At 37.3% G+C, this 25,742-nt stretch overlaps 1 protein-coding gene across 2 annotated transcripts in view; it reads right to left on the bottom strand.

The window, feature by feature from the left end:
• Positions 1–20,282, bottom strand: part of LOC127960013 (rap guanine nucleotide exchange factor 2) — a 31,854-nt gene extending 11,572 nt beyond the window's left edge. Inside the window, exons 1-17 of one of the 2 annotated variants that reach the window (XM_052559644.1) lie at positions 19,480–20,282; positions 7,982–8,052; positions 7,823–7,879; positions 6,345–6,428; positions 6,186–6,261; positions 5,942–6,109; positions 5,638–5,655; positions 2,936–3,058; positions 2,391–2,568; positions 2,161–2,297; positions 1,914–2,072; positions 1,312–1,464; positions 1,061–1,225; positions 873–980; positions 591–794; positions 393–501; positions 51–294 (exon numbers count right to left, since the gene is read on the bottom strand). In XM_052559644.1, the coding sequence (XP_052415604.1) occupies positions 51–294; positions 393–501; positions 591–794; positions 873–980; positions 1,061–1,225; positions 1,312–1,464; positions 1,914–2,072; positions 2,161–2,297; positions 2,391–2,568; positions 2,936–3,058; positions 5,638–5,655; positions 5,942–6,109; positions 6,186–6,261; positions 6,345–6,428; positions 7,823–7,879; positions 7,982–8,052; positions 19,480–19,563 (2,138 nt within the window). In that variant the 5' untranslated portion in view covers positions 19,564–20,282. The remainder of the gene's footprint in view (positions 1–50; positions 295–392; positions 502–590; positions 795–872; positions 981–1,060; positions 1,226–1,311; positions 1,465–1,913; positions 2,073–2,160; positions 2,298–2,390; positions 2,569–2,935; positions 3,059–5,637; positions 5,656–5,941; positions 6,110–6,185; positions 6,262–6,344; positions 6,429–7,822; positions 7,880–7,981; positions 8,053–19,479) is intronic. The other variant, XM_052559575.1, reaches the window with a different exon arrangement.
• Between the last annotated feature and the right edge of the window lie 5,460 nt (positions 20,283–25,742).

Genomic DNA, 25,742 nt, shown 5'->3' with positions numbered 1-25,742 from the left:
ACACGACAAGATCCGTACTGATGTCTTTTCTTCGTCAGGGTCTTGTGTACCTGTAAGGTTTCTGAGGTAGGATGCTCATGCGTGTCTTGTCTAGAATCTTCATGAGTTTGTTTCGGCCGCCCACTGTATGTGCTTTAACCTTCCTGTTGACTTTTTCTTGACCTATTAGATCCGAATCAGCGGCAAGTTCAGCTACAGAATAACGGCTGTTTTTCTTCCCGTCACCAATCTTTGGAAGATGAGGAATGCCGTTTTTCCTTTCCTCTGCCACCCTGGCCACCAACTCCTTGAAAACTGAGAGGAGTGAAGCGAGTAAAGGAAAATACAAAAATTAGAGATATTTATCCCCAGCCTGTGTGTATTGGAAGGTGTATCCTAGCGGGAAATCTTACCCAGGAGGTTGGTTTTGACACTCATACAGAGCTGTGTGTTGTTCCTGAGGATTTCTACTGCTTTGGGCAACTGCACATTCTCAAACGTCTGCCCGTTCACCTCCAATATCTGCCCGAGTGTCAAAAAGATTAGAAGAGAAAGAAAAAAACTGTCAAAGAATATGCTTCATATTTATACTGAGGTTCGAAAGGTGTTACCTGGTCTCCACGTTTAAGCCCCGCCTCTTCTGCTTTGCTACCGACTTCCACGCCGCTGATAAAGAGGCGTGTTCCTCGTTCAGCTCCTCCAATGAGAGTGAAGGGGAGGGGCATCTCTCGAGCAGGCCTATTTATGGTAATCACTCTGGGTTTGGCTTTAGCAGCACATGCTATGTTAAGTAACCGCAACTGACCCGTCATTTTCTGTTCGGATAAATAGAGGAAGTTAATAAGGATGATAATATGACAACTGAATAAGTGACAAGTGTATGCACTTCATACCTCTCTTTCCAGATTGCTCTGGAACTCCTCCAAAAAACTGCTCATATCAGGATCTCCTTCGAAGTCACTGAAGTGATTGTTGACCCATAACAACACAACTCGGGTCACCTGATTAAAAGAGAGAGAGAGAAGAACTCTGAGTCCCGTCCAGCTGAAGATTTATACGTGTTTAAAGTCAGTCACACTACCTTATCCCGGTAACTGGAGTCATTAAACCAGTCCAGAAGTCTCTGTCCCAAAATCAGAGGACTGGGCAGGAAGGTACGATAGGTCAACAGGAAGTCCTCGATATATGTGGGGTCGACAACTGAATGGTCCTCCACTAAGTGCTGCATCAGCCTCTCAGCAGTGCCCTAAAAAAAGTATACATCAGATGCAAAATTCAGTGGATTTAAAAAAAAAATTTTTCAAGTAAGATTTTTCCAAAAGACGGTTATACCTTAACAACAATGTGTCCCTTGCGGGTTCCCGTCCGGTCGAGTTCTCTGTGTTCTTTCACCATGACGATTTCTCCTTCCTCCTCCACTCGCTGTGTGTTCTGCTCAACCTGATTCAGAATGGAGCAGTATTCCTCGTGCGCAATACACACAAACTACACACACACACACACATAATGATGTTAACTGGCGTCTCATAATTTTATGCACAATTTGCATTAGAAATAAGGCTTGTTATTTGATACATTATCATCGAATAGGAGATTTTCGATTTGCATTTCTAAACCAAAATACTAGAAAATCTAGATTCGGTTTATTGACAAATGAGCTATTGGATGATTAGTAGGCCTGTCACTATATACAATATACCGACTTATCGCGCAATAAATATACATGACCTTAATCATTTTTGGTGACGCAATATACCGACCCTTTAATATTTAATTCAATATTTATGCCACCATGTTTTGTACATCCCACTTGCGCCTGTGTCTTTTGCAGCTTCTCGTTTATAATGTGATGTAGTCGTGAGGAGCTGGTTCAAATTAAAACATGCTTCAACTAAAAAAACAGGCCTAATGATTAGTAATGATCATCCTCTCACCTGACAATCATCCACTTTGGTCCTCATGACTCCAGTCATCAGCTGTTTCTCCATAGAAGGGGAGACACCAAAACTTCCACCCATACACACACTCTCACTGCCGCCGTCTGGGTAGGTCACCTCAACTGCTCCATTCAGAATGACTGACCATGAGTCCAGCTTAAACACACACACACACACACATAAGTGCCAGTTATCAGCTGAACACATATAAAGAGTTGAAATGCTGTGATGGGTCCCGTCTCACCTCTTCCCCGTGGTTGAGTACGATGGTTCTGGCCCGTTCCACGACTGCAAACACCATGACGGCACACAGCTCTCTCCTCACCGAAACACTCAGACTGGCAAAAGCCGGAAGCTGCTGCACAAACTCCAACAACTGCTCTGTACACGGAAAGAGAAAATAAAAGTGAAAGCGTAAATGAAAGTAAAAATGACAGTAGCATCATCGAACAACATCGAAGAACTTAAGTGTACCAATGTCATCATCTGTACGGTCCATAGGATCTTTCTCCAGACAGTCTCTCACAATATCTCGACTCATAAGAGGGTCCGATCCCCTCCCTACGTCTTCATCATCATCGTCCTCATCTGTGTCCACTGCTGTTTCAGGAAGCCCGCTCAGATCCATGTCTCCACATTCACTCTCAGTGGCCTGTGAGAGAAAACATGTGAGTTCAGAATGATGACGTTCGTAGACATCTGCAGCCTTTGTGACCCGCATTTCTGTTTCCAGAGACCTTGTGACTCTGAGCTGGCTGTGTTTGTACACGCGGTGGATGTTTGTGTGTGCATGTGTAATGCTGATCTGAGGATCACAAGGTATGTGCGCTTGAGGACTGACACGAGTAGGTTATGGAGAGGTGACAGATGGACCACAGAGGAGGGCGGGGGGACAGGATTTCAATGTGTGCGAGCGCGTGTGTCCCAGATGTTCACAATAAATCTGTCGGGATGCGCTACTGTTGTGGAGCGTGTAAGGAGATTGCTTCCTGATATAAACTCTGAGCGTCTCTTATCACCTGGTAAATATCTGATAGGCTGCTACTTCCTGAATCACTGGCGATGCTGGAACGTGATTGGCTGGAAGTGATATGGGAGTGGCAACTGTCAGAGGGGTGTGGCTTTGAGATGTCGGTAGGAAGCTGCAAGAGACATACATATACCATTATAAAAAGAGGGATAAATAAACAAATAAGAATATATATATATATATGTGTGTGTGTGTGTGTGTGTGTGTGTGTGTGTGTGTAACTGGTCAGCATTTTCTTTTTTCACATTTTAAACACTTTTTAGTTCATTTAAATTGTCCTGCAGTGACAAATTAATTTTTTAAAGTACAAATATTCCATGTAGACTTCAATAAATATGATTATGATCATAGTGCATGTTTAATATAGTTTAATCTGGAGTGTTGCATGTCACATTACAAGACGCTGTTGTTATTGCTTCAAAAGTCATGTTATATGCAGAAAAATACGATAACTCTTTCCTGGCACAAGCTTGGGATCATTTGTGCAAACATAGCTTTTTTTCAACTTCTAGTTCATCAGGAAACCAAGGATTAATTTTAAACCCTGCGTTAGTGTCAGCACAATTATTCTTTAGTGCAATGGATGATCTGTTCTCACACACACACACACACACACACACTCACAAGTTCAGCTGAATGGTGGCATTTTAAAGATTTAATAATCCATCCACGAGTCATTTCAATCATTGGTTGAAAAAAATAAACACAAAATGAAGTATTATTGCTAGCAGTTTGGCACATACCTACCCTATCCAGGCTCGGTAGTTACCACAATTCCTTGATACAGACAAAACACACAGCACCACAAAAAGATCCAAAAAGTAAACTACTGTATGGAATAATGACTGAAGCTTTCTTTAATGAATAAACTAAAGTAATGATTAGACCAGCGAGCACACACACCAACATCCTACTGTACAGCATACCCTGAGGCTTCCTACAGTAATGTTGATGGGTTCATGTTCTGATGTCCTAAATCAGATGGCCTACATACAGTGACCCTACAACAAAATCACATGTAGAATACACTCACGCAACTCAGAAACTCAACAAACCACTAATTTGACATGACCTATTAAATATCAATAAAAAGAAAAAAAACAACAACTTCAAAAACATATTTAAAAAAGTAAAAATCAAATTAAATTGTATAGCATAACCAGAAACTAAATTATGAAGATTAACAATGTGAATAGAACTTCCGAAAAATAAATTATCAATTTTAAATTTAATTTAGATTGCACAACAAAGCCAGAAACAAAAGTATGTGAATTTATAACTTAACTGAATTCATTAAACATTTAATTATAAATGTAACTAGAATCATGCACATAATTGTACATACATCCAATAATTTAAATACTATTATTTATTCAAAATTAATTAGGATTTCAATAAAATCAAACTGAGTTTGCACAACAAAACTGTAATTCTGATATTATTGTTCACTTAGAAATTGCATATCGAAAATAATACTTTTCTGCTTGGACACTGTCAATGCCAAAATTAAAGTCCACTCATTAAATTCAACTCCTCCCTAATACTTTACAAAATGAAGCATGCATAGCCAAACAAAGAATGCATGCACATCATGTTTATTTACAATTAACTAATGCATGCTTTTGTTTAGCCTGTTGTTGTAAAAGAGTTATGCATGTAGTCCACAAGGCTTTTGTGTTTCGAGAGAGAGAGAGAGAGAGAGAGAGAGAGATACTCACAGTCCTGGTCTGATGTCCCCTGACTCCATAGCCACGAGACCGGACTAGCTGTCTCATAGCCTGCAATACTGAATGCCCTACCATCCTGTGTGCTTACCTCTAAAACATCTTCAGTCTCTTTCTGTAGCACACTGCTCTAACCGCATCTATTAAACCTTCAAATATCTCTCTCCCCAAAGCACTCTGTCAGAGACAGCATCCCTCTCTACTGTAATCTGCCCATCAGCACAGTAACAGACAGCACTCTAACAGAGGGAGGTTTCATCAGACCCTTCCCCTCCGTCCCATTCACACACACACACACACCCCAATGGGAGATCATGGGATTATCAAGAGGGGGGCGGGTTGACACCCACTGCCATACTAAACCAGTCACCAAGACAAGCATGCAATGATTGACAGCTCACTGAACAATCAGGATGCCACATACATCTGTCAAAATCCCGCCTTCCTGCTGTCAATCAGGTCCATGACAAGTCAGAGGATAATAAAAAAAACTCATGCAAAGAGACTAAATGCTCAAAGCGTCACAAGGGAGAAACTGAGAGTGACTGAAAAGAAGATAAGAAGCTTTTACCAGAGTAGATTTGCCAAGACTATGGCTTTGATCCGAAACCTCTATAGATTGAGCTCTATAGAGAGTAACATGCTTTACAGGCAGCTTCCACCTGCTGAATTTGATGTGTTTGTAGTGTTCTGATCACAAGCGGCCAGCCGAGATATGCATTAAGGTTTACACCTGTTCTTAACATGCACTTTACATGACAATAAAGTGCAAAAAATGTAGACATTTTTTACAAGTTGTGTCTATGCGGGAACAATGTGCAAACCTTTGCCCCTTTTGAGGGAACCAACCTATAGTTTACTTAACACAATATAGCTGACAGTGTTTCATCAAAAAATAATAATAATAATAATAATAATGCACACAAAGCAGCACTGAAGTAAATATTAGTATTAAAAAGTAAATTACCTGGGATTTGGAGCATTCCTGCAGCAAGAGAAAATTAAAAACACATTAATACACAATCCATGGGTTAATCTGACGACAAAATACAGTGACGCTTCACAATAGATGAAAACAAATTATTCATGATTTTATCACAATTCTTTTTCATGTTGGTTTTACTATTTTGCATGATGTCTCAAACTAATTTCCATTCTGTAAAAACAAGGTAACAAAATATTAAATGAAAAATAAATCAAACTATTGCAAATTTCACTAATGTGACTGCAATTTAACATAATGTGATCGAAAAATCTGTGTGTGAACGGACCGAGTGTTGTCCTGGAGGCAGAGGGGGCTTGCTGACTGGATAATGATCGACCGTATCAATGATAGTCTGTCGCTCTCCGCACTGGTTTATCTTCCGGAATCTTCTCCTGGACTGACGATGAGATGCTTGTCTTTGGAAATACTCATCGTTGTCATCCACGTAGTCCACCTGAGAGAGACAGATAGTGTATAACCGTATCCTCCTCTAACTGAATGAAACATGGCTTACTTCACAAATAACTCACCACAATCATCTCAGAAGCCTCGAGGACGATACACTCACAACCACGACGCAAACTACCCGCAGAACGCTTACCAAAACTGAAATAAAACCACATACATCACACAAAACACGGAACAGGACACAGAGAGGATACAATGGGGCAAACCGAACGCAATCATACCTGCTGCGGGGCAGAAACATGGATTCCTTTATAAAGACTGAGCCAGACAGCAGGATATACCAGCAGCTCCCAATGTCATCAGGACTGTAACACACACACACACACACACACACACACACAACACTTCTATTTTAGTCCATTCTTACTATTATAGTCTGGGTGGAGCAGTGACCTAACAACACACATGCCCCGTTCAGGAAAGGAAACTAAAGTGATGAATCGTACGAATGTGAGTGAATGCATCTTGCTCAATTTAGTAGTTTCCAGAAGAAAGGGGCTTTCAGTACAACACACAGATAATAAGAAATGTTTTTTTCTATCATGTTGGTGTTCTATCTTTCACTTGGATGTCATAAGTTGCACGGAGTACATATAGTTGGATAAAACAAAAACTGTGTCCGTCTTCATTTCAGGCTGTAAAGCAACAAAATGTGATTATTTACCCACTGTATGAAAATAGCATAAAATGTGTTTAGACTGCGATCTACAGGATATACACTTCTGTTTAAAAGTTTAGGGTCAGTGTGCTTTTTATTGTTGTTTGCATGCTTTGTTTCCCAGATTGAAGCATGCCTGTTTGAGGAAGCGCTCGCCATGTTCGAGTGCAATACAAATTGGTGAAGGACTGTTGGTGGTCCTCGGGCATGCCATCTGAGGTTAAGACTGGTGGGTTTTAAACTATGCTGAGGAAAACCATTGTGCACAACACAACTCTCAGAGGTGAAAAGAAGCACATGCCTGATTTTGTGTGTTTTGGAAAAGCACAGACTTTGACAGCCTAGTAAATGCAGGCATTACACCACAGTGAAATTTACTGCAGATAATGGGAGGTTACAGCTAGAAAAATGTGGGGGGAAATGGGGGAAAAGTACATAACTGATGGGGAATGTTCCAGATTTTGATCTTCACTTTTCCATAAGAAGCGTTGCTCTGCCTATGTTACAGATTTACTTGAACTGAGAAACTTAAAGGAGACTTACAATTTAAGTTAAAGGAATGCAATGAACTTTCATAATTTCATATTTAGATTTTAGACTTTTAATATGAATTGCTCTTGGTTATTTGCCTTTTCCTGTCGCCATCTCTCTTACCTCATATATAGCATAATATTTCATTTAGATAACTTCGTATTATTGGATTTAAGTATGATTTTCATGTGGAATCATGTACTTGCATTTCTTTTTTTAGTATTAATTATTTTTTTCTTATTTTTCTTTGCATGTGTGTATTTGTATAAGATGCCCTGTTTTTGTTTTTAGGCTGACTTTTTTTTTTTTACATTCTACAGTCAAGGATCTACAGATCTCAAAAAAAAAAAAAAGAAATAGCATTTCTTATTCCGGCACATTTACAGCCATGTTTATTAATGTGCATTGCCCTGTAAACAAACAGACTAAACTAGGATTTTTTTTCGATGCAATGTTGCAATGCATAAAATCATTCTTGTGACTTGAGTGTGTATGTGTTTGGATACTCACTAGTATAAAACCTCATTAGCTTCATGCTGTTCATATCGAACTGTCTCACACATCAACCTACAGGTGAAATAAACAATGTTAAGCAAAGCACATCCCTTCTGTAATGTAGTAATGAAAGTCCTGACACACACACACACACACACACACACTGTCTCGTACCTAAGCTGGTGCTCCCTTAAATTGGACAGTGCTTCCATCCCATGGAGGTACGAGTACACGATCTGGAGATCCTGCAAAACGGAGACATAGGACGTTAAGCTTGCAGAGCTACTTTACATGAATGATTACTACCGAAAACATCACATTTAGCTCTGTGCCACATGCAAACGTATGCAGTCAGCAAATGATTTCTCATTTAGCATTCCTTAAAATTATTTCATTCGGACCTTTTCCAGAGCGTAAATAATCTCATTCCAGATTTCCTACCTTTTTACACAAATAGCTGCATTTGTCAAGCTGAACAACTCAACTAAAAATACTACAGCTATTGCAAGAAAAGAAGATAAAACTAAATACATTTGCATGTATCAATAACTAAAACTAAATGTGTTAAAGATGTTTTTTAGTTCAGTATTTTCTATATTTAATTGTTTTATTCTATTTTCATTGATGGAAAAATCTATTTGTATGTAGACATGTCTCAAATTTTGTAAACATGGAATAACAAAAAACGTGTAGTCATTTTAGAAATTGTAGGAAGGCTAAGCAACTTTTTTTTATTTATTAGCAATTTATTGGGAAAAGAGGCTTGGGGGGTGGGGGTGTTTAAGGTTTTATGCCAATGTAGCAATAAATAAGAAATATTCCCCAAATTAACCTGCTTTTTACCCCTTCACAAGACATTTCAAACCTGCCTGTATTAACACAAAAGCACCAGTAGGAGGAGCCCCATATAAAGGAATTTAAACACACCTTTCCCAAACACTCTGTACACATAACCCTCCTTAATCACTATTAAACTCCACCCATCCTGAGTTACGCAGTTAGCATTTAACAAGAATGGAATGTTTGCAGATACTCCATCATTCACTCCTTCACTTTCAGCTCTCTTTTTTCTTCTCTACTTCTGTCATTATTCGATTACTCTTTTGATACAAGATTAAAGATAATATGGATGTGTCTCATTGACCTAGCAATTGCCTACCTCTTTGGGCATCTTATAGAAACTTGTTAGATATTCACAAATAATAATAAAAATTATATATATTTAAAGTGAGCTACCTGAAGTACATCACTTTTGGTTTATTATAGCAAATACACTCAAGTTGTTAAAGTTTGTTACTGCCACAGTAATGAAATGCTAAGTACACAACAGGACTGAGTGCTTGCAACATATTAGTTTTGTGTGTTTCTGGTCTAACAGATACTGCTCCTCAAATGAGTTTGTCTATGGATGTTTTTGTAAGCAACTATTAGACAAAAGCTGGTGAGAGGAATCATGTCATGGTCAAAGATTGTTCTGTTAATGCAGTCTTACAATGAGGTAATACGATCCTATTATGCAAGGGGCATTGAGGAAGAGGAAGGAGCTACACAGCAGATATAACCACATTAAAGCTAATTTAGAAACCTTTTATTTCACACTTCTGCAGAGTGAGAAAACAGGGAGACGGAAAAACTTCAAGCCCTTGAACAAGCAATTTGAACTCATCAAAACTATTTTCATCACAGAGACTAAAACCCTGCCAAAAGAATTCATTTTTGGCACAAGTCTTATTTTTTAGCTTGATTTGCTAACATGTCAGCTTGCTTAACCCATTCTTAAAGGGCCAGTCATGCAGTCCTGTCGACACTGGTTTAGTGTCACCAACTAAGCATTTCCTGTGATTTGGTAAGATTTCAAAACTTCACTGATGTGATGAGGTCATACTGGCTGTATCCTGTGCTTATGATGGTGTGATATACATACAAAAAACAAAACAAAAAACACACACAATGAGGTTTAAATATTATACATATTATATAGTTATGAGCATGACAATTTACAAGAATTACAGATATTTTACCAAAAACAACTTTTTATTATTTTTAATTCATCAAAACTCTGAAACTGCTTCCAACTAGGTTTAAATCACAGTCTCAGGAGTTTGGGTCTCACTGTATGTGTGAAGTTAAGTGTGGAGACCTTTAAAGGCCACAACATTCACACATTTATCTGTACTAGGGGTGTGCAATATCACAATTTTTGATTGTGGACGATAAAAATGTCAATCTGCAGCACACACTCTATCAGTTTCAGTTCTGATGCCTCGGTCTCAATATACTGTTCAATGCCACACACATTCAAATCAAATGTTAACTCAGCGGTAGAGTTACACTCACAGGACATTTCACTTCATAATCACAAAAGTACATTATTTGCATGTGCATGAAAGCCTTGCTGCTTAAACATTTAATTTACATGCAGTTCTGACATGCGCTTTTACACCTGAAGCATACACACACTTAAAACTAGGGCTGTGCGATATTGAAGAAACATGCGATACCTTGTTAAATAATTAGATATTTTATATGCAATATGATATTAACTCAAGTGTGTAAAATCAATTAAAATTACATTCGATTTATTATTGGAAAAGAAAGCAGCACTACGGCTTCTGAAAGAGACCAGAAGTGTTTTAGCATTACATAAAAAGTAATGTCACAAATCTGAAAATGCAATTTTAACATAAATGTGAACAAATAATTAAACAATTATGCAAAACGTTTACCTCTTGCAATGTTTTGATTTAAGTAGCCCATTATTAAAATGATTCAGATATCATATGTTGTTGCGATATGCATATCGCGATATTTACATTTGCAATATTTCAATATCATGCAACCCTACTAAAAAGCCTTTCAAACTGCACCTGATTACTGGACTAAGTTATCGTTCGTGTTTGATTGTTCTAATAATGTCAAAAACACAATAGGTTTACATATAAACAGCTGGTCATGTCTAAAGGGAAAGTAAATAGCTGGGAGAAAAAACAGATGCATGCAGCTCTAAAAGTGACAGCAGTCTAATATTACTAAACATGCTGCTGCTTGGCATTAAAGTGAAAGTCCATTCCAACATTTTAAGTGTATCATCTTTTACTCACTCTCATGTCCTCCCAAGCCTGTATTAATTTCTTTTTTGAGCTGAACACAAAAGATGATATTTTGAAGAATGTGGGTAACCAAACAGTCACTGGTCCCCATTGATGTTGATAGCAGAAAAAAAAAACTGTTTAGCAACTGTTTAGTTTCCTGCATTCTTCAAACTAACTTTCATGTTCAACAGAAGAGAGAAACTCATTCAGGATTAAAACAACTTGAGAGTGAGTAAATGATGATAGGATTTTCATTTTTTGGGTGAACTATGCCTTTAATATTAATAAAACAACAAAACACAAAGAGGAAAATCACTCACTGCTCTTGACTGAAGACGTTTAATACAGTTGCTTTAATAAGAATCAATGTACAATTGATGTACATAAGTGTTTTTTCTTTATATTTGTTCATTCAATTTCATGAATTCTACTCCTAAAAACCGAAGCGCCGTTTGTTTGAACACTTTGGGCCTAAATATCTGCCAATCTTTTTTATTTTAGATTTTGTTACCTTGTAAGGCATCGTTTTTAAAAATATGTTTGAATCATGATAAAATCACAAATCGTAATTTTCCTGGAACAAAATTGTGATATATTTTTGCCATATCGCCCACCCCTAATCTGTCCCATCAGCCCTCCACAGTAAACTCTCTCAAACGGGACATCAGAGGAGTCATCATTTCCTTCTCTCCTCCCTGACATTCCAACAACCTTTCTCATGATCTCTGACGCCCCTCTGACCCATCCATATCTCTCATTTACACTTACTACAGTCAAATGAAACTAAATTCAAACTGCCCAATGGGGTCCAGTCAGGGGCGTCGTGCTGTGGCCTGCAATTGGTTGATTTGAGTAGAAGGGAAGAAATGTTTATTCTTGGACGATGGCATTTCCTCTTTGAGAGACAGACACGCACATAGAGTTCTGATTACGGCAACGGACTGAGACCACCGAGTCAAGAGACCAAAATCACATTTCAGTTGGTTGTAGAAGACCTGGCCACTCAATTAAATGAATCAAATCTGGAACGTATTAACTGTTGGCATGTCCCTTCAGGGTAATTATGTTGGTGTAACGAAGTTGCAGTTCCTCTTCAGTAAAATACCAACAAATAAAATAATAACTGCATTGTTTACTTCCATTCTATTAAAATCTGGCATCAGAAGTTTCAAATCAGTAAACTAGCCCAATATGATCTCTGACTTAATCTGAAAATCGTCCATTGCAAATAGGGTTTTCTCACTTTTAGACAACTCAATTTGCTAAATGTTTTCCAATAGTTTAGGATGATTGGATCATTCAAATTCAAATTCAGAAAATAAATTATTCAGACCAATCTAGTTTAATCATTTACTGAATGAAAATCAATTTTCCTTACAAACAGCACATTACTCATTAAATTTTTAATTACTTTAATTTAATTTACTCATTAACTTGTAAGCAAATTTCACTCTGCTCAACAACAATACAGAGTTGACAGAATATTAACAGCTACAAAAACGTTCAACATTTTACACAAACATTTTATTTACATATGTGAATTCCAGGCCTCGAAAAAAAAAGTAAAACTCCCTGACTGTGGGAACACTCGAGCACGATTCATTTGGGAAACACCGCTTCCTTCGGTTTTCTGTTTGCATTATGCGCCAACTTCCTTTTTGTTTATTTTCAAATTCAAAAGCAAAGTCGTTAACTTTCAATTCTTCAGGAACCTCCAGAGATTCCGTTCTCTTCGGAGGCCTAAAATCGGTTGGCATCTTGGCAGACTTTTGCACCCCTCCCTCTCCATCCTAAAACTGATATAGCCAAATGACTGCTACTATACACAAACAAACATTTGAAGACATCAGTGTCAGTACCTGTTTTAGCAGACAGCTTTAATGAAGTTCTCAGTATCAACTGTAAAAAAATGTGCCAATGTTCCTCTACATGAATTAGTGTACAGGTTTTTCTTTACACTCTTTCCTATAAGAATAAACACACAGCCGCCTCAAAATCAAACAAGCCGACACAAGCTGCAGAGAAAGAAACTTTCCACCCACTTCCCTTTCAGTTCTCACAGCTGTTTATTAGTAAACCATGTGAGCAATTAGAAATAGCAATGAGTCACGAAGCTCACACATTAGCAGTGAACATTATTACATTGACACCATTACTGATACACTACAAACACATTATTACCTCAAACCTAAACCGCCTTATACCATGGAAAAGTACAAAAAAGCACACGGAAGAAACATTTAACATGCACACCATTGCTCTTTGAGATATTTTGGAGTATAATCTATGATCCTGAATGGCATTTAAGAAAGTAGCAAGGTAAATTTAGAAAGTGCCAAACATTACAGCCACAGCACTTTTCATGAAGGGACAATAATTTACAACATTTAGATCTTTAAGAAGGGATTTAATGATGCACCCCGAGCTGGGTGGAAGTCAATATAAATGTGACAATTCAAGTCGGATTAGATGTTTATACAAGCAAAAAAAAATTGTATTGTGAATAATAATCGCATCATGTTAAATCCTTAATCATATAAGTAACATTTAATAACGAAGATCTGTCATCAATGAAGAGCAGTACATTCTCAGCGATGCATGAAATGTTCTGTTCTAATTCTGGTCCTCTTTTGTATCACAGGCAAACTTTGTGGTAGTCTAGAGTAAGTCTTTTCTGTAGTCCAAAACAAAGGGCGTTGAGTTCTCTGATGACACAACACGTCCATGTGAACAACTTGTTTACAACATGATCCTGTACTTTTCCTATTAAGCGAACTGACAACCCTCTTCAAGTTGTTCTCCTAAGAAAGATCCTGTGAAGGTGTAAAGTGAAAAAGTACAAATGAAAACTAGAAAGCTAACGGTTGCCCAGCATCTGTGTTTGTGTGGTTTCTGAGTTTCACAGCACGGTCTGTGTAAAGCATGAACCCCCCCGCCCAACCCGGTGCATCGGTGACCGTGTTAGCAGGTGGGAAAAACCATTATACCCAGATGGGGAAGGATTTAAGAGCAACACCACAACTGAGAAACGAGCGCGGCTAAATTGAGCAAAACATTGTCTGAGCTACGGTTCAGATGGTGAATAGGCCATTGTCATCGCGACAAACATCCATATGCATCCTGTACACACATAAATGTTAAAAAAAACCTATCGTCCTACATGAATGCAGATTCTGACCTCTGACCCTGAATTACTCACATTCCAGTTAGTCCACTAAAAGCACACAGACACTGTGTAACTAGACGGTTTATGCTGTGGACCTGTGTTATTGGGATGCTCGTTCATTCAAATTCTAAACAGAACAGATCTTATTTGTTCTTGTACATAATATGCATGTACATATTTATTTTAAAAACTCTCTTCTATTGTAGCTTAACTTGCAAAGACAATTCTACGCCAGCAATAGGTTGATTCCTCAATAAGAGCAAACATTTGATTCATTAACCATCTCAACCAGCGCGAGTGCAACAGAAATTGCACTTAAAGGGATAGTTCACCCCAAAATGAGAATTAGCCTATGGAGAAGTTTTATGGTTGTAGTTTTTAGGCTTCAAAATGAGGGGCACCATTTACTGCCATTATACAGCTTGGAAGAACCAGGACATATATAATGTCAGATACACCTATAGGATGCCTTGAGGGTGAATAAACCATGGGATAATTTTCATTTTTGGGTGAACTATCCTTTTAATGACCCTGGAATAACTTTGATTCCATGTAAACATCCACCAGCAGGCAATACTGCTCTGGTTCATGTCTTTCCATAACAATCAAGAACTCCTTAAAGCTATCAGACTCCAGAGAGGAGACACACTCACACCAACAGCACTTTTACAGAAACAGACTTTGCATAAGTGTTCTACCATTAAACCACAAGAGAAAGCAGAAAGATTACATCAAGTCCACTTAAACTCAAGACAGTCTTTTCAAATGTTTTTCTTATGAGAACAAAGCATTGTCTTGAGTCACCATTCCTCTGGAAAATCTCAAAATATCCCACACACTTACAGTGAGGGCTTGGCATACCAGAACTGAAGTAATGAAAGCATTCCTGCTGTTAGCCCACTATTTAATTTGACTAAGCATGCATTTACAGAAAGGCTTGAGTTCAGTGATGATGCAGAAGAGGAGGTACATTATCAGCACTGATTAATGCACAGGGTTGAGGAGAACATGACAGGAGGAGAGGAAAAGCTGACAAGACATTATTATCATTACAGTAATGTGTCAATGCACTAATCAGCACTGACACACCACTTTAATAAAGAGAAAGAGGAACAGAAAAACATCCTTCACACGCTCAACTGGGATAAAAACGGAAACAACATTTACTAAAAATACTCCAATACAAGTTTCACCGCTGACCTTAATGATGATGTCAGCAAAGTTCTGGGAAAAAAATGAATGGATTCACAGCTGAGAATTAGGCCTCAGTTTCTGTGAGGTGTACGAAATAAAAAATAATTACAAATAAAAAGATAAAAAATGTAACTAAGTTGGCAGCTACAGCAGGTTTATTTACATGCAAGAAATAATCAAGTGCATAACTAAAACACGGCATAGTCTTTACTGTATGAATCAAATAGGAATTGATTCTTATGAATTAAGAAAACTCGTGCATGTCAAGAATTTGCGATTGCATGCTTTGTGCACATACTTTATTTACATGCATATTAGAAACACATTCACACATTATAAAAAACTAGTTAAACAACACTAACATAAATAGTAACTAGGCATTATCTTTTTATTAACAATAACTAGCGATAGCCATAAATAAGTATTTGGTGGGTTATCAAGATCAGCTGGTCTTTAAATAGTCTTGTGGTATTATGTGCAATAGATAACGGTCAAGAATTGTTTTTTGTTCCATTTAAATCTCAAACAACATGTGCTTCTGCATTTCTCTAAAAGCCCTTTCAGGAGGTCTCGCTCACTAATGAAATTACACAAATATAAGCAGGAGGGAAGGAAACGAAACCATTGTTATGAAACGGCAGGGATAATGCATTTCGGAAGAACGTGAATCAGTTCCAAAGTCCATTATTTCACACAATGCCAAAGTAAAGTTAGACCATATTAACATTGTTCTTCTGCTCTACAGATCCCAACATCACACCTTTTTACTACAAAATGTTATATTTTGTGATCTAAATCTTTAAATAGACAGAGTATGCCTGGGATCATTGGAGAGCTCAATTTTCAAATCCTTCTTGCTGTCCTAACATTGCCTGAAATCCGAGCAGATGGTTCTTCTTGAGATTTGATGTACGTTTCAGCAAGCTCAAAATGTTTACCAAACCCTGGCAAACAGACGTCCCATATTAAGTCATCATGCAGATGAAACATGACACTTTTATGCCTTGGAGGAAAAAAATATGAGATCTGTATGTGTGGGTGGCATAAATGTCAAAAAAAAATTCTGCATGGCACAGTTTTTGGTAAATGGAAATTTAATGTCATTATGGCACACGGGTAACTTCTCAGAAGATAGGGTATCAAAATCATTTTCGGATTTATTTGTTCAGCATTGGTGTAAATACTCAACATGTGATCTTCTGGAGCTTGTACAGAATTAACTTCATGTTCAATATAAGCCAAGAGACTTTAGATGACATTTAAAATGCTGGCAAGTATGTGAATTAGCAAATATTAAAATCAAACATCATATTGACCAAAAAAAAAAAAAACCCTGCTGAGCTGGATAACTTCAGCTTTTACAAGTCATCTAAACAAATATTGACACAAATGTAGACCTAAATAAAACCATCATTTGAGTTATAAATGTATAATATATATTATGTTCAAATCATTGGATGTTTATAAAGAGTTTTACTTTTTATATTTTAAAATTTACAATGAGGAACAGGGTATGGGAAATGTAAATATTATATAATAAATATTATAATAATTATTTGAATTGTGAACTTTTGCTCAAATTAATAGTACTCTTGTCAGATTATATTCAGCCTGAGATTTGTACCTTTGAACCCTCTGCTCTTAAATGTTTTCATGAAAATATTAACAATAATAAATAAGTCAATCAAAATCTGTTAGTCGCACTCTAGTCTGATTTAAGAGTTACAACAGATTTAGTCTTAACACCAACACCAAAACAGGAATTTTAGAATAAAGTCTAGTGGCTAGATTTCAACCTCAGTCGAGTTGTTTTCGCTTTTCTGTTTCTCTCTCTTGTTCCCTCTTCCTCTCTTTCTTCTGCTCCTCTCTTATCTCAGTACATCTCATTCTTCTGCTCTTTTCCTGTTGATCTCAGCAGCCAGCACACCATGACGAGACTCATTACATCGGGAAGTGACACCTTAAACTCGAAAGCCTGTGTTGTACACACACGTCCTCTAATATTACTGTGCTCAAGGACATAAAATAAAATGACTTGCTGGGGAACACAGACAACTGGTCACACACAGTAACTAAGAAGAGAATAGAGACGCAGAGTCGCAGGAGACGGCAAAGCTTTAATATCCAGATGTGTTTACAAATGGAGAAGAGCAAACGACACACAAACACACTTCCTTACACACACACACACACACACACAGACATGAGAATGTTGTGCACAGACACAATTGAAAGCATGGTTCAGTGCAGCTTTCCGCTCTCATTGTGGGCACCTGGTATCTTAACCATGTATGAAACTGAATGAGCATGTGAAATATAGAGAGTGCAGGAAGAGAGAAAAAAAGAGATTGAGATAAGATATAAACACAAGGCAATTGATTATAGTGTGAGTTAGGGAAGAATGATATTCTTGTTATTGTCAGTTATTTGACATGCATTACATATCTCAGAAACATAAGTACACTGATTTCATTTGGCGGGTTTTTATCTTGCAAGTAAGAAAGTGTTAAAACCTCTTACTCAAAGTGTGATTAAAGATTTATTTGAATCGGCACAAATATACTGTGCTGCACAGAAGGAGTGGGAATATTTCTGCATCTGACTAATAGCGTGACTAATGCATTGACCTGTGCGACAGTTTCACAAACATCTGAGGCCCTGACCATAAACCAACTGCAGCTTGCCTACATGATGGCAACTGTGCAACTGCTTACAGTAAACGATCAAAAAGAAACAGGAAAATGGCAAAACAATATTAAACAATTGCCTATTCCTGTCCTTTCTCCAACCACTGCATCTCTCTCTTTACTACTTGACAAGACTCTTAGTTTCAGTGGACTAGACTAATACTGCTAATTTATTATTGAGCTGACACTTACTCGAAGTGACAGTCACAAAACACCTTTTACCGAAATCTGGGCATTTCCAGTTCCAACCTTCAGCAGATTTAAATATACAACAACCCCTTTTGGTTACTTCCTCAGATTTCTAACTAACAGTTTGCAGTCAGAGACACAATGCAATTACTTAATTATGCAAAAGCTAGTACACAACGTCAAAGCTGCAATAATGTGTTCAGAAGGTGTTAGTGCGTAGCTCTTCATTTATTTCACACCGGCCCAACAGTGAGTGGCTTTTGGGTTTCTCTCAGCTTGAGACTCCTGGAAGTCAGACACCCTGATCCCTAATCCTTTCTTGGATTTATTTAGTGGTGTATCTGAACACATCACACTCAGAAGTGTACAAACAAACTGTGAATTCCTTTAAGGAAGTGCTTTAATTCTTCATGGCAGCACAAAGAAGCCCAGATCTGAATGGCCTACACTACATTCCACACATTCTTTTGATTCATTAAATTTCTGGGCTTGAAGCTCACGACCCAAAAGTCCCACACACACAACTCAAATGTAGTTTTAAGCGGCCACAGACAAGAGGCTCAGTGTGCTCAGACATCCATACATTGCTGGGACTCTTAATGAGCTTGTGGTCTGGGGTAAATGTTGCGGAGACATTTGTTTATTTCAGATGGTTTAAATAAAGATGATTTAGACTGAAGGGCAAGGTGAGGAAACGCTCCCTTCTGACCGATGAGTAATAATACGTGTCTAGAAACAACGTCCTTCCAACTCTAATGAGTGTCTACTCTATATTAAGCAACGCTTAAAAAAAACCCTGTGGGATCTGATTACGGGATCTGATTATGTGGAACAAAATAGCAACTTGATCAACTGAATAATAAAGGGACACCACATTCCCCTCCAAAAAAATATTCAAACTGGAGCTGGGGCCTTTAAACAAGGTCTAAATGAAACAATGTATTCAATTCCACTATTAGAAGGTGATTTATTTAGATGTTTGTAAGTCAACTATCCAAATGAAACTATTTCAAGCTGATTTAAAATGTTTAAATGAAACAAGCTAAACTGTGTCCTTGTGTTGTATTAACTGTATGTGGTTTCTAGTTGCACAATCTGATTAACTGAGATAACTTAAATTGTAACAGTTAAACATTTTAAGTCAGCTAGAGTTACATAACACGTTTTCTACTGGGGAAAACTTTTCTAGTTGTATACATTGTATCAATCAGCCTGTCCACAGTCTCTCAGAACTGCTACAGTGTAGCAACCAAACTAAAGAAACAATCACAAACGCACAAGCTGACTCGAAATCGAGTGTGTTCCCTATCTAGGCAGCATTACTGCAATGGTCTGGTCTCTCACCTGTTGCGTTCTCTCGACAGGATTTTTGATGATCGCGTGACGGAAACTATTGTCCACATATGACGCCATTCTGTCCGCGTGCATTCACATGCAACAAAAGATCTCCTTTAGTAAACCTCGAACATTGCTTCTAACGCTTCCGAGTCCTTGGTTTTAGCAGAGCCTTAATCTGTAAAACCCCATGCGTTCCTCAAAGTCAAAAATGTCCCAAAAGAGGGCCAGTTTCCGAGCCCCGGGCTGGAGTTGTTTTCAATCCTCGGGTAACAGTAACGTTAGATCCTGGCAGTCGGGTACAGAGCAAAATATATAACGTTACACCGTCAAACGTTAATGGCATTCAATAATATATTTCTAAAGAGCGCGTAAAGATTATAGGGTAACAGAATCACGTTTTGGCGAGTAACATCATTGAAACAGATATAGACGTCTATAAAGGTCTGCGCATTGGCTTGTGTCTGATTGGAGGTTCACGGTTCTCCGTTGTTTCGGGGTGGCTGTTCATCACTCCGTGAGTCTCGTGAGTCTCTTCAGTCGCGGCGAAAGCGAAAGCCGACACTAAGTGTCCGATAATCCAAGTTAAAGTAGTTTAACTAAATTACGTGCGTCCATAGCGACTGCGCAGCGGATACCGGACAGACGGACGGACGGACGGGCGGGGTGAAACTGGACCGATGACATCGCCGTGATTCACAAGAGTTGAATATAGATATTAAACAGCCGGATTCTGGCGCCTCCAGTGGACAACAAGTTCTGCCAAACTTTGAGTCAGAGCTGTTACAGTGGAGCGGCGACCAGTGGAAAACAAAGCGCTTTACAAACCCAGAAAACGTCCCTAAAACATTTTAAACTCTTAAATGTTTTTACTTTTGTATAAAAATTAATTAAATATAATTAATTGGAAAAAATGCAAGCAACAACACTAAGAAGAACTGATCCTCTATATTGTGTAACAGTGCATGTCATATGGTTATTGTTTTAAATGCCGCTTATTCGTTTATGAGAAGGACCCAAGTAAAGTACGCATGCGCAGTTACTTTCCACTGACACTGCGCTGCACGTGTTCTTCATTTTTGGTTGATATAATCCATGTGGAAATGTATAATTTCAATGTCATTTTTTTATTTTCCTTCCAGTTTCATTTAGATTTGTAGTTCAAATAACTAGGTTGGTAAAATACATGTATTTTAAAGTTTAGAATCAGACAGCCTTTGGAGAGTGGCTGGGTGTTACTCTAAAGCACCACCTAGTGTCCAATCTTCTCAAATAGGGTCCGACATGATGAGATGTACATGAAACATGTAGAAACGTTGGACACAACTATGAGGCACCATTGTGCCAGAGCAAGCATCACAACAGAGGAACCTCAAGGTTAATTGAGGTAAATGTGTGCAAATCTATAGGGGCCCATGCTTTATGTTGCCTGGGCCCCCCAAATTACTAAATCCGCCCCTGCGCTCAGGACAGCTGATGGGCTACTGCTGCGCGTCTTCATCAAAACTTATTATTTGCTTTTATACATTGAGTTTTAATGTTATTATTATTTATGTGTGTGTTGTACCAGCTGACAGATTTGTCCACTGCCGATAGCGACCAGCAGGTGGCGCTAGATCACTGTGCATTTAGTGAAATCGTGAACTTTAGTGCAGATTAACGGCTTGGAAAGGAGCACTAGTTATATAGCCTTAATGGGCCTTGTTTCAGTCATTATTTCATATTCATCTTGTTGTCTGAGAAGAGAAACAGAAATTGTGAGCGAGGTTGACAATAGGTATGTATTGAACCGTGGGTTAACTGTATTGTTGCATCCCTATTAAAAACCATTACACCTATTGAAGTTCACCATGAAACATGAAAACCAGTGTGTCACCATCTATTAGAAAATAGCATTAAAATTAAAAGAAAGCATTAAAATGGGTTATCAAAGGATCACCCTAATCATTTTCAGCCTACTAACAAATCCTCATTGTGTCTTAATAAAGTGATACAGTATTTATCCAAGCATGCACCCAGGCAAAAAAATAAATCCCACATAACACACGCCTACACAGATGTGATGAAATGCATTAATTTAAGTGAACATAAACAGGGTATTTTAAAGCATTCAGACCATAGATACTGAGATTGAAAAGAGGACTTGTGTAAATCACGAGGTCACTGATATATCTGTAATGAAAGAAGTGGGAAGGATCAGATACACAAAGAGAAAGAGCAAGCGTTTGGTGAACGGAGTGTGTGATATGGGTGTTGGGGGGGGGGGGCAGAAATTCTTCCGCTTGTGTAACAGTCCTGTATAAGAGAAACAAGGGCCACTAACATGTTTGTACAAAGATATAGGAAACTATTTGAGGATGGGTGTTAGAAGTAAGAGACTAAGACCAAGTGTGTCTGTGTTCTGTTCCCTTTGCAACAAAGAACTTCTGATATTATTGCTGCTTTATCTACCTAATCTATATGGTCAGATGGTTAAATGAAAACATGGGTGTGTGTGGGTATATGAGGAATCGGTGTGAAATTATAGGTGCTTGTTTGATTTATGGATGCTTTTGTATGCTTACTCTACATGTGTTATTCTGAACCTTTATTCATCCTGTAATTTACATCCACAATCAAAACGTAACAACATACAAAATATAATTTCATCATCCTGTAAAAGCAAACACTTCACCCACCTACTTGTGTTTTTGTCCTATGCAAATATTGACCGTGAGTATGATTTAAAAAGTCGCTTGGTTCCTTCATTGTTATTCGGAGCTGCTCTCTGATTTAATTGAGGTAACGATGGAAGAATGATTGCTATGGGGAAAACCAAACGTTTGATGAAGGATCCAGAATCCATTTCAGAAAGACATCTATCTTAAATGAATCTGTTCTTACAGTAATTACTGTTTGGCGTGTGTGTGTTTGTGTGTCGCCTGTTGTTCAACAGCTGTTGTCTAATTGCATCGGTCAGCACTGCTTGAGATAACACACACACAAACAGGCAACTGTAAAATCTCCAAACAGACTGATCACACAATGCCATCAATCGTATATGACTCCTATTACAAACAGCACAACCAGAAGGATGTGGAAACCTGAATGTTTGTTCCAAACCTGCATGTCTTTCTTTCTTCTGAGAAACAAAAAATAACTAACAATACTGAGACATTTTTCAGAATAAATCCGTATATACCACTCACTAAAATTTGAGCTTTATGCCTCAAGTAATGAACAAGTTGTAATAGAAGAATTTATAAAAGTAATTTTTAATATTTTTAATCAATATATTTCATACATTTGGTGATATTTTTTTTGCAGTATTTTTTTTACTATACAGTTTGATTCAGTTTTTTTTTTAGTTTGCGTTTTTAGTACATACCCTAAATAAAATATAGATATAAAATAGATTTTTTTCCCCAACGTTTAGTTTCAATCATCAATAATTTTATATACATTTAGTCACCACTAGAGTTTCTCTGAAAGCCAAATCTGTCAATTTAAATCAGTTTGTTCCCTTACTTTTGTTTATGTGGTGTAGATAAATGCACACATTTTAGTACATAAATGACATTTGTTAAATAATATGTAAGACTTTTCTTTTTATCTTTGGACACTTGACATCCTCTTAGAAGGATTTAATTCATATCATGTTTGATGCTCAAGAGCAGCTGATAGTATATGAAAATAATGAGCTGGGTCTGTATTTTGGGCAGCACTTCAAAGCTTGTGAAAAACTGTCTCCCCATTTGTGTCTTCCTCACAGAACCTTATTAAACATGCAACATGCTCAACCTTCTTTCTGCTGCTTCAGACAGTTCAAAATCCATATCCATTTATATAAACAATATCCATTTATAACCTGTTCAGTCAAAGGGCCAAAGACAAAAAGTATATCCCCACATTTGCAAGAAGAATCAGCAGACAATAAAATGGGGATATATATATACATATATATATCAAGTTTAACATTTAAATAAAAATAAAATAATTCGCTGATTGCATAAAAAAGATCAAAGGATTATCCCATAAATGTTGCAACTTGCAATAAATCAAAAGCTTTTTTTGTTGACTACACTGAATGAATTACTAATTAGTAATTAGAATTTGGCCCAGACTTTGGCATACAAAAATAACATTTTGTGATTCAAAAAAACAAAAGAAAAACTGTATTAGGCATAATAAAGGGCTTAGTGTGATATCATCATTAGCTGATATACAGACAAACAGAACAAGACTCTGATAGAGTTTAAATAATTTGCTTAATACTAAAACTGGGTCACAGCACAAGCATGTAAGGTCAGATTTGTATGTAAGATAAAGCATTTAGATATTAAACATGATTAAGTACATTTTAACCATGTAAGTACAACTTTATGCAGCAGCATTATAAAACATTTGGGTCTAAGAATTTTCCTTAAGATTAAGAACAACACACTTTATCATACCTCCTGACATGCACCCCCCCCCCCCACACACACACACAGGAAACACTCTCAGTTCAGAAGCATTGAGGAGTAAATCAGATTCCCATAGAAAACCAGTTTAATAATTCTCTTTAGACGTTACCGATTCTACATGCATCAAAAAAACACACATTTCATTGTTCATCTCTATGCATCACTAAGTTAATGTCTCTTTCATTAATTGGTAATTCTTCAAAATATGCATATTTTGGACCCGTGAATATTTAGAAAATAAACTTTCTTAAAACACAACCAAGATTGTCCATAACAATGTCAAGTTTTGATTTAAAATTTTCTTTTCATGTTACATTTTTTTCTCTTTCTTTCTTTCTTTCTTTCTTTCTTTGCACATCTTAAATATGTTTGTTTTCAGGTAACCAAGTTTGCTAACTTTATAATTTTAAAACTTTAGTGGTTGCAAAACTGTTGTCATGGTGGAAAAACATCAATACTGTAAAAATGTGACGGTTTTAATTATCAAGTGTAATGATTCATATTTAACTTATTGTATAAATTTTAATATTTTGGAAATCTGGATCGTGGACAAAAAAAGCAAAAACAAATAGGCATTCGTAGCAAACATAAATGATGATGGCATGGTAAATACTTTCCACTACAGTTATAATGTTACTGTCATATAAGAAATAATAAAAAGCACACTGAAATGCATTTCTAAAGTTTTTTTAAAGCTACAACATTACAAATGTTATATTTAAAGAAAAAAGTAACTGTATATGTGACGTTTATACCTCTGCACTTTATACCTCTGTATTTTCAGTCGAAAAGCAACCAACAACGAAGCTTTAATGATACAAGCCATTCTTTTCCACTTTGAAACATGTCAAAATGAAGCTTTTGAGCATTTGGAAGGAGACTTATTCTCTCTTTCGTTGCCAGTCATAATCAAAGAAACTGTGGCAGAAACAGTAGGAGCCATCATTAGAGCAAGTGCTTTAACACAACAGACGTAACACGAATAATGAGAACGCCTGCATTGCTGCAATTTGTTCTCTTCCCTTTTGCACAATTGAAGCTATTTCTTACCTCATCCACATCTTACAACCAAGATGTTTTAATGATATTTTGTGGAAGTGGATGAATAAAGGTCCTCTAGACTGCTGCTGCTGTAAGAGCGTAGTCATATTAGTCCATCATTATTAACCGAAGAGATTAGAAACCATCTTAATGAATTGAGCTCATAATGGAGAGGACAGAGAGAGGAACATATTGAGGCAAGGAAATTCAGTATCCTAAGAGACATCTTATTTTTTCTTGGTTTGCTCACTTTCGCATCTGGTTTGAATGTGTTGATATTGTGTGTATGCGTGTGTGTGTGTGTGTGTGTTACCCTCATTCATCTAAGGAAGCCTTATGATGTGCTTTATATGTTTGTGTCTGTAAATAAGGCACACAGTATGTGGGTCATTCCTGCTATGTAGTACATTTTCAAAATTTTTAAATATAAAAATCACGGTAGTTTTTTTTTTCTTTTCTAATTTCTAGCATGAAAGCTGTCAGTTTATTTAAAAAATCCTTACCTTTCTTTTTCACCACTCTCCAATTTACACATTTATATTGTCATTAGACAATATTAGAAATAGATTTCAAGAATTAGAAGTGGAAGTCCTGACTGTCCGGTGTAGTTTTCTGATGTCTCATCTGTACACAAACTGAAGAGGATCCAGCAAATTTCCAGTTATATCCTTCAGGTAGGCTAGGACCAGTCTTTCAAATTACTTAATGACCACAGACGTGAGAGCAACAGGTCTGTATTTATTAAGTCCAGTGATTTGCATTTTGGGGGGGACCGGGATGATTGTA

This window comes from Carassius gibelio, chromosome A1 (assembly GCF_023724105.1).
Source record: "Carassius gibelio isolate Cgi1373 ecotype wild population from Czech Republic chromosome A1, carGib1.2-hapl.c, whole genome shotgun sequence".
NCBI classification, from domain to species: domain Eukaryota; kingdom Metazoa; phylum Chordata; class Actinopteri; order Cypriniformes; family Cyprinidae; genus Carassius; species Carassius gibelio.
Note: the sequence above shows the minus strand (reverse complement) of the source record. Positions and strands in the feature narration are given on the sequence as shown.